This window comes from Camelina sativa, chromosome 2 (genome assembly GCF_030686135.1).
Source record: "Camelina sativa cultivar CO46 ecotype springtype chromosome 2, ASM3068613v1".
NCBI classification, from domain to species: Eukaryota; Viridiplantae; Streptophyta; class Magnoliopsida; order Brassicales; family Brassicaceae; genus Camelina; species Camelina sativa.
The window spans coordinates 11,312,950-11,326,192 of NC_141881.1; the positions used below are offsets into that span (position 1 = coordinate 11,312,950).

The window sequence follows — 13,243 nt, forward strand, 5'->3', positions numbered from 1 at the left end:
TTTTGTCACACATGATTATAATATATATATGTATATATATATATATATATATGTTTGCAGGCGGTAAAAAGAACAAATGTTGTTACTACATATGGTGTCAAGGAGAAAAAACATGTAAGGTGAAACGTGAAGGAGTATTGACAAATGACTTTAATTTTCAAGAATATAATTCTGAAGTGATTGATTCTACTTAATGTAATTGTATAGTAGATTTGTGTAACCATCCACACATAGCATAGGTATATATGTGTGGTATAAAAAATCAAAAATGTTTATTAATATATTTTACAAAATTATTTTTAAATTGTAAATTCACTTTTTGTTTATTTTTCATTTAATTTGTGTTATTTAAATTGCGGCAATCAAACAGAACATATTTTAGAGTATTGGTTAAAATTGCATATCCAAACTTATACGAAACCAATAACCAACAATAAAATTTTGGAAATATAATTATCAATTTAAAATAACATAAAGAAATCAATTTTAATTTGATTGCATAAATATAGAACTAAACATACCAAGTCTTTTTTTGGAGCAAAAAGAACTATCTTACCAACTAAAACGAAAAGCCTATCATACCAACATAATTACCGTAACTGTGTTAGTGCATAAGGATAAGTTTTGTTAGTAAATACTAATGAGTAAATATCAAAATTAAAGGGGAATAGTTTCACTTCTTTTCACACATGAATATATAAAAGTTTTAGTATATCAAAACATAAAATAATATCTTATCAAATCTCTTAAGACATATTTTATAGATAATTTTTTAAATTGAAATACATGTTACCCATGGGTTTTGCAAATTCAACACGGCAAATACAAAACATTGCTCATGTGGTTTTTGGGTGACAAGTAAAAAAATAGCAAAACTATTACAAAGTAAGTCTATCAGTGTAGGTTTGTCACGCTATACAATTTAGGTCATCAAGTTTAGGAATTTTAATCATTATGGCAGATTTTATCTAATTTGATAGATAATTTTGAGAAATATAAAGAAAATTTGTATAATGTCCACTAATTTGTAAAAATTAAATATCCAAACAAAAAGTACATGAAGTATGAATATCGCATCCAAATCTTCTACCTATTTCTTTATATGTTAGACTAAAATATACAATCTCAAATGGATAAAGTATTTTTAAAATTACAGTTATGAAATAGAATAAACATGGCATATATGAGACGTGACAGTTTTTCTGTCCAGATATAAACATTTTAAATTCGTCTAACTTTTTTAATTGTAGTTGTTTATACTTTTCGTCTAAAAAAACAAAACATATATAATCATTCTTTTCGTCTAAAAAAATAATAACATATCAAATGTTATACTCAGGCCCGGTCCACCCCTAAAGCAGCTAAAGCATCTGCTTTAGGCCACATAATATATAGAACTAATTTGGATTAGTTACAAAAACAAATCTTAGCTAAGTTGGTTAGGTAGTACGAAAATCAGCACCTCATCTCGGGTTCGATTCTCCAAATAAGCAGTTTTCTGTATTTTTTTTAATTGTATGTATTATATGCCTAAAATGCTTTAGGCCTATGAAATCCTATGACCGGCTCTGGTTATACTGATAAGAGTTTAGATTATAAATGTTACTAATATCGCGCACATACGTAAATATTGCAAACCGGATAATAATCTTAATTTTTGAAATCAACCCCGCACATACGTGCGGGTCCAAATCTAGTAACTAGTGGTAAAAGAATAAGAATTAGTAGTAAATAGACGAAATTTTAAGAATGAAAATGTCTTCCCTAATCTATGGTTCAATTTTTTTTTTTATATATATACACACCAACAGTATGGTTAATTATTTATAAAAATGAAATATTTATACTATTAGATAATCTTTTTGTAGAATAAAGCAATACTCAGGTATGTATTTTTTCATTGTAATCATCATGAACTGAAGAGTTAGTATATATACTTGAACTCACTATAGATAGGAATGTCAATCGGGCTGGCCCGACCCAGCTTGGCCCAAAACCCGTAAAACCTGCATATGTTTGAGTCTGGCTCGGCCCGAAATATTTCTGAGCTTATATCTCAAAGCCCGAGCCCAGCCCTAACAGGGCTGTAGGGTTTTTCGGGCTTTTCCAGTCTTTTCCGAGCTTATTTTAGAGATCAAAAATACAAACTGATAAGCCTTAAAAAGCAGTGTTTAAAGGTACACTATAAAACAAATCAATCAAAATTTGAATTATTTACTACAACTAACTTAATTTAAAAGAAAAAGTATAAAACTAAATAAAAATTTAATACTTTAACTAAATAAAACAATATATAATTCATATAAAATATCATAGATAAAACTTTTAAAAGTATTAAGTAAAGTTATTAAGTAAATATGAAAACTAGGATTAGAGTTTTAAACTTTATTTACAACTAGCTAGTTATCCGCGCTACGCGCGGAAGTTTTATTATCTATTTATTTTATTTGTTATTTTTTTTTTAAGTTGAGTAATTTTGTAATATTAATTATAATATAATTGAAAATTTTGAAATAGCTATTGCATATGTATTCAATGTCATTGATGCTGCACATGATGGTTAATCGAACAACCGCCAAAGTAGCGTAATAGAGTTGTAGTTTTGTTACCCGGACTCCATGTAATGATTGTTTATCTTTTTCTAGCATTTATCGGTTTTTGCTTTGGTTTGTTTCCAGCCCAGCTGATCTAATTAGTGTTTTCCTTCCACAATATTACCTCTGCATACCATTACAAATTTGTAAAAGTAAATACTACTGCTGTTCGTAAATATTCCAATCCTGAATATGTGTTGTTTTTGTGATAATATTCTTGAATTCGTTTTATGTAGTGTGTCTCCACATTTTGACTTCTGAGGTATTTCTCCATGAGGTCTTTGTCTCTATTTATTGTTGATAATGGATTCATATCTTGCAGACTTAAGTTGGTATTCTTGTATACTCGATTGTCTTGGGCTGCCTTTGCAAGTTGTGGTGATGCTTCCAATATATGTCTTACGTTTTTGCGGGAAACGCGAGCAACTCGTGCCATTATATCTCTGAGGATGTCATTTGGGAGTTCTTCTAGAGTGTATGGTTTTACTTGGTACATTTTTTTCTATGCTTCTTCTGAATTTTTTTGGTCATAACTTTTCATGTACTTTATAGTGTGAACGTGCGTTGGAGTTGTGTTTTGGTATTATGGCTTAATTGTTGGTTTGTCTTTATTGTTGGTTAATTGTGTGTTTTATATTGAGGTTTTATGTAGTATTGTCGTTACCTCTTTTGAGTATTTATGTTTAGTGGCGTTTTTGTTTATTATCGATTGTGTGAATAATTTTGTTGTGTGGTTTGATCTCAAAAAAATTTAAATTCTATTTTAAATTTATTGTGAACTTGTTGGTCTATACTTTTAAAATTTAAGACATATACTGTATTGAAGTTGTTGATGGTCTCCGAATTAACCCTTTGCTCTTTTTTTTTGTCCTAAATACTATTAATTATTATAATGTATTAAAATGAAGTAGTTTTCAGAGAAAAATATATTTTTAGGTAACTTTTTTTTAGTGTTTTAATGAAACCACCTTTAATTTGTATAACAGATTACAATAACCTAATGTTTTTGCTTAGCAATTTTTTTTGTCTTTATTAATGGATCTAGATGTTGTTGTTAATATTGTGGGCCTTTTTGATATATTGGTCTGAGAGTTGAAGGATTATTTGTAATTTTTTTGGTTGTCAAAATTAGAAATTAGAAATAAGAAGTAAAACATTAGGTTTAATATGGGCTTGTTATGAACAAATAAATTAGAAACTGTTTAATGGGTAAGTGTTTAAAAATAGACCCAAAAAATAAAGAATGAGTTGCTGATGTGGCAGCACCAGGAGTGAGAAAAGATAACTTTATATATATAGATAAATCATTAACCAAATATTGCAATCAAATAAAAATGTTAACAAAAAAGTACAAATATATTTATTAAAGGTCTTTTCAAACTGGTCCGAGCCCGGTCGAGCTAAGTCCGTAAAACTCTATAGTCCAAACGGACTAAATCCGAAAGGTTCGATTTTTGCTGGACATACATATTTAAGTCCGAAGCCGATGTTTTTTAGAGCCGGGTCGGGCCAACCCGCAGGCTTTAGCCCTAATTGACATGTCTAACTATAGATAGATAAACCCGTGCAATTTGTTTGTATGGTATTCCTTTTTGTTAGTAATGTTTAGTCATTGAAGGTTTATTATATTTATAAATATGATATCATTCTATTTATTCGAATAACAGATATCACAATTTCAAAAACTAAACACAAACAAAAGTAGAACTATCATGCATTCATGCTATAAGTTATCTTTATATGTAGTTTTATTCATTAAGTTATTTAAATATATATAAGTGAAGCCCAAAATATATTTTAAAGTTGAACTAAGTAATTACGTTAATAATTTTTGTCTAAACTAATTCATACGTAGCACTGTAAATTTTCTATGAGAATGAAGAATTTATTTAACTATTGTTACATAATTGTTACACGAATCAAGCGCTCTCTTCCCTAGACTTAGAAAATAAATTTTATATTCAATTATTGGAGGGTCGTGGGGTGGCGAATGAGTGATACCGTCACGGCGCATGTGCGATTCCTAACCCTCATCCACACAGAGTATTGCTTACATCGAACGGTAACAAAGAGGCCTGTGATAAACGGCACAGGTGACTCTAGCAGATCATCAAAATCTCAAAAAATAGGAGTCAGTATATGAATGAAGCTGTTATATAAAAAAGCAATAAGATATTGGAGTTGACTTTTTTTTATGTATGATATTTTTTGGGTTCAATGCATAATAATCTGCCTTTTCTATATAAACACAAACACATCTAAATATAACATAAGCTCAAAGACTAACCAAACCCATCATCTTCACACAACTTCTCTCTATATATCTTTCTTTTACAACCTCAGTTTCAAGAATCTCTATGTGTTCGTTGTCTTTGCTTTTTATAAGATTCGGTTTTTGAGTTTGGTCTTTCTTTGGAGAGGTGGCTATCTTCGTTCTTATTCTTCTTAAAACGTAGTAACAGCTTTATAAAAATCCTTGAAAGCATGTAAAGTTAAGTCATAGATCCATTTTCGTCTCCTTCCTTAAAAAAAAAAAAAAAAAAGTTTTTGATCGATTGATGAGTTTTCTCATTTATTGATCTTTCTAGTTTTAACTTGTGTTTTGGTGAAACCGGTCCTGGCGAAGTTTAAACCTCAAGTGTAAACCCAAATTTATAAAAACTTTCAAATCATGTAAATTTCGTCTCTATCAATTTATTGCCCTACCCCAAGAAAAAAAAAACCAAAAAAATTAGTATTTAGAATTTATTTTCAACAACATACAAAAAAAAACCCAAGAAAAAAAGAAAGTTGGAAATGGCTCCACCGGAGGCTGAGGTGGGTTCAGTAGTGGTGATGGCTCCTCCAACCCCGGGTACGCCGGGAACGCCGGGAGGACCGTTGATAACGGGAATGAGAGTGGATTCAATGTCGTTTGATCATCGGAAACCAATGCCTCGATGCAAATGCTTGCCGGTGATGGGATCAACTTGGGGTCAACATGACACATGCTTCACCGATTTTCCCTCTCCTGATGTCTCCCTTACTCGCAAGGTTAGTCATCTGACTCATCTTCCTCTTTTTATAGTATATATATATTTTTAAAAATTATCCAAATCACCCTAAAAATATACATATAAACTAGAACTTGTATTCGAATGGTTTATGCTAATATCGTCGTTATGTTATCCGAATTCATAAACACATATTTTATATTGTTGACAAAAAGCAAATCATCTTCAAAATTATAAATATTAGTTGAAAAGTGTCATCAACAGTTTATGAAAAAAAATTGATTACGTTGATAAGCTTTTATTAAATTTCGCGGAACCCTTTGCAAGCCTGAAATTTATAAAACTATTATAAAGTAAAGATATTCTCATATTATATTCTATTGTAACAAAAACAAATCCAAATTTTTGGTCCCTCTAGCTATTAAAAGTCATCGGAATCCACGTTGGGGAAAATAGTGAACAAACGAGTTAGACCAACTGGGAAACTATATAGATCTATGTATGTACTATAGGGAAACTCATCGATCGTAAATTTATGAATTTTTTTTGTAAGCTTACCAAAATATAACATTTTTTTATTCTTGTAACCGAATTTTATCATGTACATACGTCTAATAAGATATTGAAAAAGATCATAAGGTGTTTACGTCACACTTGGAGGATATTGTAACACGACAAGAACTAGCAGTTCGCAACCGAAAAATAAATCTGAACTGGCAAATAGAAAGAGAGTGATATAGAAGATGTAAAAAACAAATAAGTCTTAGATAAAATAATAGTATATAACTCTAATTAAGGCCCACTCGAACTCAACTTAATTAATTCAGTGGACCACCGACTCTCCTCATATTTGAAATTTTTATGGATTGTATATTGTTTTTGTGACAATAGTCTTGACTGCGATAACATTAAATTGGTTTATTGAAATTTAAACACGCAAGTTGCATATAATTAATTTTTCTTTGAGAAACGGTCACACAAGTAATTAGAATTTAGTGGGTTTTGTTTTGTAATGACGAATACGATTTTTAGTTATATATATTACATCAATTTTATTTTACTTTTATAATATTGTGAAAGGCTTTTATGTTACATACGTACCATACGTATGGTTTTGGTTAGGTCTTTTTGATTCATTTAATTGTTGTGAGCGTTTTCTTTTGCGTCCGTCCATGACGGAAGCAGCCAGCCACGGGTTGTATCTTTCTTTAGCGCAATCCACGGCTCTTGTCCTTTTAATCATAAACCAATAATTTTACCCTCTAGAATTAGTTAATACCAAGTCTTGTTTCTAAGAATTATACTACAAGCTAGTAATTGTTATTCTTATGATTAGTGTGTTAATTATTTTTTTATTTTTGTTTCTTATATAACCTATGATTACTATTTTTGATTTGGTTGATTCTCCTTAACGTGGGCGTAGATATGGACAGATCATACGCTATATATACTAACCGTTGACTGCATTTTGCTATATAATAATGATGAGTTTTACAAAATTGGACACCAGAAATAAAACTAATTTTGATGGCTTTCTAGCTAGTGATTCTGGGTAACGTAGTGTATATATTCTTGTACTCTTCTTTGACACAAACTTTGATCCCTCAGATATAAGTATTGACTTATTTTGTATTTGATTCACTATATACAACGATTTTCATAGATTACAAAAAAAGTTAAAGATACATAATATATTGAACTAATTTAGGGTCTCATTTCAATATGATTTCGATTATAGTTATAAGTTGTAACCTTCTTTAAACATGCATATTAAATGTCAAGAGTATCTATCGACTAGCATCTTAAATTCCCAAGAAACATAAATATCGTATTCTTGTTACACAAGAAATAGCTACCTCACTCTAGCCTCTATTCTTATAGAACTTGTTCATCATTGCTATTTTGTGTGTGTAATGCAGCTTGGAGCCGAGTTCGTGGGAACATTTATCCTGATATTCACCGCAACGGCCGGTCCAATCGTTAACCAGAAATACGACGGAGCAGAAACCCTAATTGGTAACGCGGCATGCGCGGGACTCGCCGTGATGATCATAATACTCTCAACGGGTCACATCTCAGGGGCTCATCTAAACCCGTCACTTACCATAGCATTTGCAGCTCTAAGACACTTTCCTTGGGCTCACGTGCCCGCTTACATAGCGGCTCAAGTCTCAGCTTCCATTTGCGCTTCATTCGCACTTAAAGGAGTGTTTCATCCTTTCATGTCCGGTGGTGTCACTGTTCCATCCGTTAGCCTCGGACAAGCATTTGCTCTTGAGTTCATCATCACTTTTATCCTCCTTTTCGTTGTCACTGCCGTCGCCACTGACACTCGTGCCGTAAGTCTCTCTTTCTCTAAATTTTTGTGCATGTTTGCAGTTCAGTATTTTATTTTCTTTTCTTTTTTATAAGAAAGATTTTACATGATAAAAAATAAAAAAAAAATAAAAAAAATTCATGAAACAGTTTTAGAAAACAAAGCCAGTGATAATGATTTCTGTAGCTAACTCTAATGGAGTTCTCTTTTCTTGATTGGGTTTAATGAGCAGGTTGGAGAATTGGCTGGTATAGCTGTTGGAGCCACTGTCATGCTAAACATTCTTGTTTCAGGGTATGTCCACATTTAACGCTTTTTAAGCTTCATATTTTAAAGAATCATGCATTGCATTAAAAATAAAGTTTCTAACACAAGGAGTTTTCAACAGGCCATCGACTGGTGCATCTATGAACCCAGTAAGGACTCTAGGACCAGCCGTTGCATCAGGAAACTACAGGTCACTCTGGATTTATCTAGTGGCTCCTACCCTTGGTGCTATAGCTGGTGCAGCTGTCTACACAGGTGTCAAGCTTAACGATAGCGAGACTGACCCGCCTCGTCAGGTAAGGAGCTTTCGTCGTTAAGTGAGTAAGAGACTTGTTTACAAGTCTTTTGCTTTGTATACTGTTTACTGTATGATTATGTAATGATATGAAAAGCTTTTGGAAGCTTGTGTGAAGAATAAAAGGCGATGTGACTACAAGTCCACGCTCGGCATCGGTTTATATTAAGTCTGATGCGAAGTTGTCGTGTCATTGTCAAATTTGTGTCTGTGTAATAATACACTTTTACGTGTGGTTTGTGTTTCTTTGTTGGTTTGCTGTTGTATGTTACCTATATGAGACAAGGCTCTTTTTATTAATAAAAGCTATTTGTGTGCGTGTAAGAGGTTTCCGAAACATTGTTTACTATAACTTTTGAGTGCACAATTTCTAATATTTTCGATCATTTTATCAAAATGATTCTTATTTTTCTGTTTTTTTGTATCTTGTCTAAATGATAACTCCTGGGATGGAAGTAAGTGTGTGCGTGCAATCACATCATAATTAAAAACTAAACAAAATTGTTTAATATGGCACTATGAGAAGCCTTGAAAGTTTGAAGCTTATTAATAAGATTGTGTGAAAATGATGAAACAACAATATAGCCTAATGACTAATGAGTGCATACAGCAGAGAAATTAAACACTGCACAAAGTTTAGTAAACAGTGGTGATGGTGAAGATAGCAACCTTACAAATAATAAGTGACATTGTAAAGTGATACTATTAAATAGAAGAGCGACAAAAATGAAATTTTGAAACGGGTATCTAACATTCATCACCACCAGATTTGATTTGATATCTTCAACTCTTTTCTCAGTCTTTTATGTCTCTGTTTTGGTAAAAGGAAAAGTGATGAGGATGACTAGTTAAGTAGTAAGCTATTTCGGTTCTACACCAAACCAAATCTTGCCATTTGGTAACAGTAGCATCTTTGAAGATTGAGTGACGATTCTGATTCTAACTTTACAAGTTGAATACCTAAGAAACAGCTGAAAGGTTTGAAAATATACAAATCCCCCATAGCTTGCACATTCTTGTTCATAAACCCAAAAGGAATCAAAGAACAATCACAACATGAATATCAACCAATTTTTCATGGACAGATCAAAGTGAATGCAATCGAAAATATTTTCCAGGGCAAGCAGAGCTTTCTAACCATCAATCACTGTTTCTTCACTGCCGATGTTTTCGCCTTGGAGAGTGTTTTGATCATTCCTTTGGTGATTTTCCAGAACCAAATGAGATTCATCACTGCTAGAGCCGGTGGTATCGTAAGAAGGCTGTAAAATCCCAGTGGAAACACTTGCTTCACCTGTGTGTACGCAAACCCAGCTTGTTAGATTCATGTCCCTAAAAATGTATCTTTCTCTCTGGTTTGTTTTACTCATCAAGCTCAGGATTGAACTTACCTGATGGAAATGGAGGTACATGTGAACAAAGAAGTAGATGAACAATAAGATCCTCGCAACCTGGAAAACAAGCAGAGACATTCAGTTTATTTTTCTCCACTGCTAAAACACCAGATATGTTTTGGTCTAATTAGCAGTACCAGCCAACCCAAGAACAGGGCAATCCCGTTGAGTGTGTAAGCCTTGGAGCCTTTTTGACCACTAGTATCCAAATACCTACCATTAAACCATTAATGTTTAGAGGCGGCACATTATTAAAACTAGCAACAACAGAGATTTGTGAAGGAAAAACTCACCACCGTAGATTAACAAACGGGGTTGTGGCCTCTGATAAGAGAACAATGAAGATGTAGAACTGACTTTGCCCACTTGTGACAGAAAGAATGATGGCGAACATCGATAAGAAGTGATGAAACACCTTAAACAGGTAACAATAAGAACAACACCATTAGCTAAATACCAAATCCATTCAACCAAACCGGAATTAAATGCCAACTCTTATCAACGTTCATAAACAAATATGGAAAATATTATATGATGCCTTACGTATTCAATACCACCAAGAGCAGGGAAATGCCAAAAGATCATTGCCAAGTCTGATAGAAAATAGCCCAAGGAGATCTGCAAAAAGACCAAAAGACATAAGAGACGATCTCATTAGCAGTTGCTGAGATTCTAGAGAGGCTTCATGAGAACTAACCCCCATTACAGATTCTGATAACTTCGTTGTACTATAGATAACTGCATCACCATGAACATTCTCATCAAACTGATCAGATATCACCAAGAGATAGATTGAAGCCACAGAAGTCAAAACAGCATGAAAGGTTGAGAATCCCCTGTGAGAAGAAAGCATTAGCTCAAAACACAATCAAACAAAAGAAGATAAACAAACTCAAAATCAGGGAATAATCTAAAAAACCTATTGTTCCATTCCATTCTAACTTTGCTGTCGAGTTTTCCATAAACACCAAAGAGCAATGGACTTATGAAACGAGTCAAGTCATAAACCTTCAAAAAAAAACAAAAACCAAAAGTTACAATCTTGCATCATCATCAACATAGACCTAAAAAGATAAGGGTAAAATCAAAAAAAGGCTTACGATTTTGCACATGAGAGCACCGGAACAAATCGAAGCAAGCAAAAGGAGTTGTCTTGAAGAGACCAAGGCATCATCGGAATCGTTCGTCATTTAAAGATTCAAGCTTTTGAATGGATCAATGAGTCAAACAGAGCTAATAGGATACAAAGAACAGAACCCAGAATCAAAAACTTATAATATGTGTTACAAAGAATCGAAAAAGGTGAAACCTTTTTGGTAACCCAAATTCGAAAGACCTAAGAGATGGGGTCAAAAGGATTAAAACCTGAAGGGAACAAGAAGATGAGGAAGGAAGGGAAGGGAAGGAATCAAATCTCTCTCGCTTTCGTTCGTTCGTTCGTTCAATAATGGTCCCGCCTCAATTACAATCTCAGATTGTCAAAGTTTCAACCTTTTCTTTTCTCTCTCTGTTTTTTTTTTTTCTTATGTGAGAATCAAATTTGTTTTACTGTATTTGGGTTTTGCTTATAAAATGCTTTGTAGCACCAATTTTTATGTGACAATTTGGAGGAAGTTGGGAAATTTTGAAAAAGGAGCATTTAATGTGTACCAAAAAGAGGTGGATGGTTAATGGTTTGGTTAAATACAGACGTGGCTAATGTATTTTGAGTTGTTGAATTGGACATAAATATGGAAAAAGTACCATTTTTTTTTTTTTGACCATTCTAAAAGTAAGAAGATGTACAAATGGAAAATGTTTGTTTTGATGTTGACTGACCAACTGTAACAAAAAAAAGATTCTCTCAATTTTTATTGTTGTGTTTGAAGGGAGGTATGTTTTTTTGTGTGGGTATGTTTATGTGAGGTTGAGTGAGTGAGTTACATGGAGTCTGGAGATGTGTTGTTTGATGGAATCCAATTGTTACGTTGAGTTTTATATTTAAAAACTCATCAACCAAATTAAAGCAATTGAAGTTAAACGAGCGATCTATCCAACTAGTAAACTTACATTAAAGCAGAGTCGGTCCAACGTTATAGAGAGTAGTCCTACTCAAAACTAAATTTTTTGTTATTAGCCTTGAATGTTATATATACTCATAAACTAAAATTCAATGGGAATGACAAAGAAATATATTAATCATTGAAACAAAACAAAACAAAAAATCATTTTTGGACCATAGTCCTTGGCTTCTGTTGCTTATGTTTTGAATTGAGTCTCATTCTCAGATCAATATAACTAAATAATCTAAGACTCAGCTACGTACTATAATTTTTTTTTGGCGGAAACTTTCGGTATACTGATTTTTTATCTTTGCTCATACATACGTAGTGGCATCCATGGAGCGATTATCAATCTTCATAGCATTAATGGATGAGCATCGCCGTAAACCACTTATAAAACATTGAGGTAGTGGATATGCCTTTCCAATCTAGATCACAATATCCATAAGAGTTCATTGTTAGCCGTGAACAAAAATACTTAAGACATGAACTCCTTTAGAATACTAAACCGGCATGAAGCGTTCCATGTCATCAATTTTTGTATTGTGGTCGATGTATGAGCAGCACTAGCATGTGAACAATAAATGAAAAAAAATTAAAATACGAGTAATCGTCGAAGAAACTAGATTAATAACTAGGGCTCTTTTCCCTTCTGTGTCATCATAGTAATATGGACCTCAATGACAATATATATATATATATATATATATATAAAACATTTATGGTTTCTTCCTGTCTATATGTAGAGTGCATACTTCTTTGAAATATATAAAATGCTCGGAGAACCATGAACGATGAATGATTCGAGTAGGTTTTTGAACAAAACTGTAACCAAAATAGCATCCATGAACAGAGAAAACTTAACTAACAACACTGCTTATTTTAGGCCATATATTTTCTTATTTGTAAACCTTAATTTTTGCTACCCGAATGAGTAAAACCCAGAGGAAGGTTCTAGCAAAACCTCTGCTGCTAAATTTTCGTTCAAAGATGGATTTATATAAATATCAAGTTGATGGACCTGCCATTACTTTGCAAATCTAACCACAAAAAACATTTGAAATATAGTCATCTTAGCAACTAAGAGGACATTTCTTCATGATTTTAACTTTTTTTTTTGTTTTTTTTTTTGTCGATTTTCAAGAACAAGAAATTTCTTTGAAACGTCCTATAGTCCCGTTTTCGTTAGAATTGTATTTAATCTTGTCAATAATCGACACTCTATTCGCTTCTTTCCTTGAGCGAAGTTTTAGATCGTCCATGCATGTATTTCTATATTCTTAGGAGTTTCATTGTTACTAGTCATGTGTTTCCATGAGTCTTGATGTTAATTTAACCACT

General features: G+C 32.6%; 2 protein-coding genes across 2 annotated transcripts; one reads left to right on the plus strand and one right to left on the minus strand.

Annotated features, from left to right (window-relative positions):
• Positions 1-4,760: 4,760 nt before the first annotated feature.
• LOC104720946 (putative aquaporin NIP5-1) lies at positions 4,761-8,790 on the plus strand. Its single transcript, XM_010438845.2, has 4 exons — positions 4,761-5,627; positions 7,507-7,926; positions 8,137-8,198; positions 8,293-8,790. Exons 1-4 carry the CDS (start codon positions 5,391-5,393, stop codon positions 8,486-8,488), a joined length of 915 nt encoding a protein of 304 aa, XP_010437147.1. The 5' UTR covers positions 4,761-5,390; the 3' UTR covers positions 8,489-8,790.
• Positions 8,791-9,360: 570 nt separating this feature from the next.
• Positions 9,361-11,557, minus strand: LOC104720956 (uncharacterized). The gene is made up of 9 exons (XM_010438865.2): positions 11,226-11,557; positions 10,961-11,093; positions 10,780-10,868; positions 10,558-10,696; positions 10,404-10,478; positions 10,154-10,275; positions 9,998-10,073; positions 9,858-9,917; positions 9,361-9,760 (listed from the first exon to the last, which is right to left on the minus strand). Exons 2-9 carry the CDS (start codon positions 11,048-11,050, stop codon positions 9,611-9,613), a joined length of 801 nt encoding a protein of 266 aa, XP_010437167.2. The 5' UTR covers positions 11,051-11,093; positions 11,226-11,557; the 3' UTR covers positions 9,361-9,610.
• Between the last annotated feature and the right edge of the window lie 1,686 nt (positions 11,558-13,243).

Excerpts from the sequence above, each read along its gene's own strand:
- LOC104720956 (XM_010438865.2), bottom strand. The coding sequence starts at position 11,050 with ATGACGAACGATTCCGATGATGCCTTGGTCTCTTCAAGACAACTCCTT. Across the intron at positions 10,869-10,960 it reads GTGCTCTCATGTGCAAAATC|GTTTATGACTTGACTCGTTT; the intron begins GTAAGCCTTTTT and ends TTTTTTTTGAAG. Across the intron at positions 10,276-10,403 it reads CTCTTGGTGGTATTGAATAC|GTGTTTCATCACTTCTTATC; the intron begins GTAAGGCATCAT and ends TACCTGTTTAAG.
- LOC104720946 (XM_010438845.2), top strand. The coding sequence starts at position 5,391 with ATGGCTCCACCGGAGGCTGAGGTGGGTTCAGTAGTGGTGATGGCTCCT. Across the intron at positions 5,628-7,506 it reads ATGTCTCCCTTACTCGCAAG|CTTGGAGCCGAGTTCGTGGG; the intron begins GTTAGTCATCTG and ends TGTGTAATGCAG. Across the intron at positions 7,927-8,136 it reads TCGCCACTGACACTCGTGCC|GTTGGAGAATTGGCTGGTAT; the intron begins GTAAGTCTCTCT and ends TTTAATGAGCAG.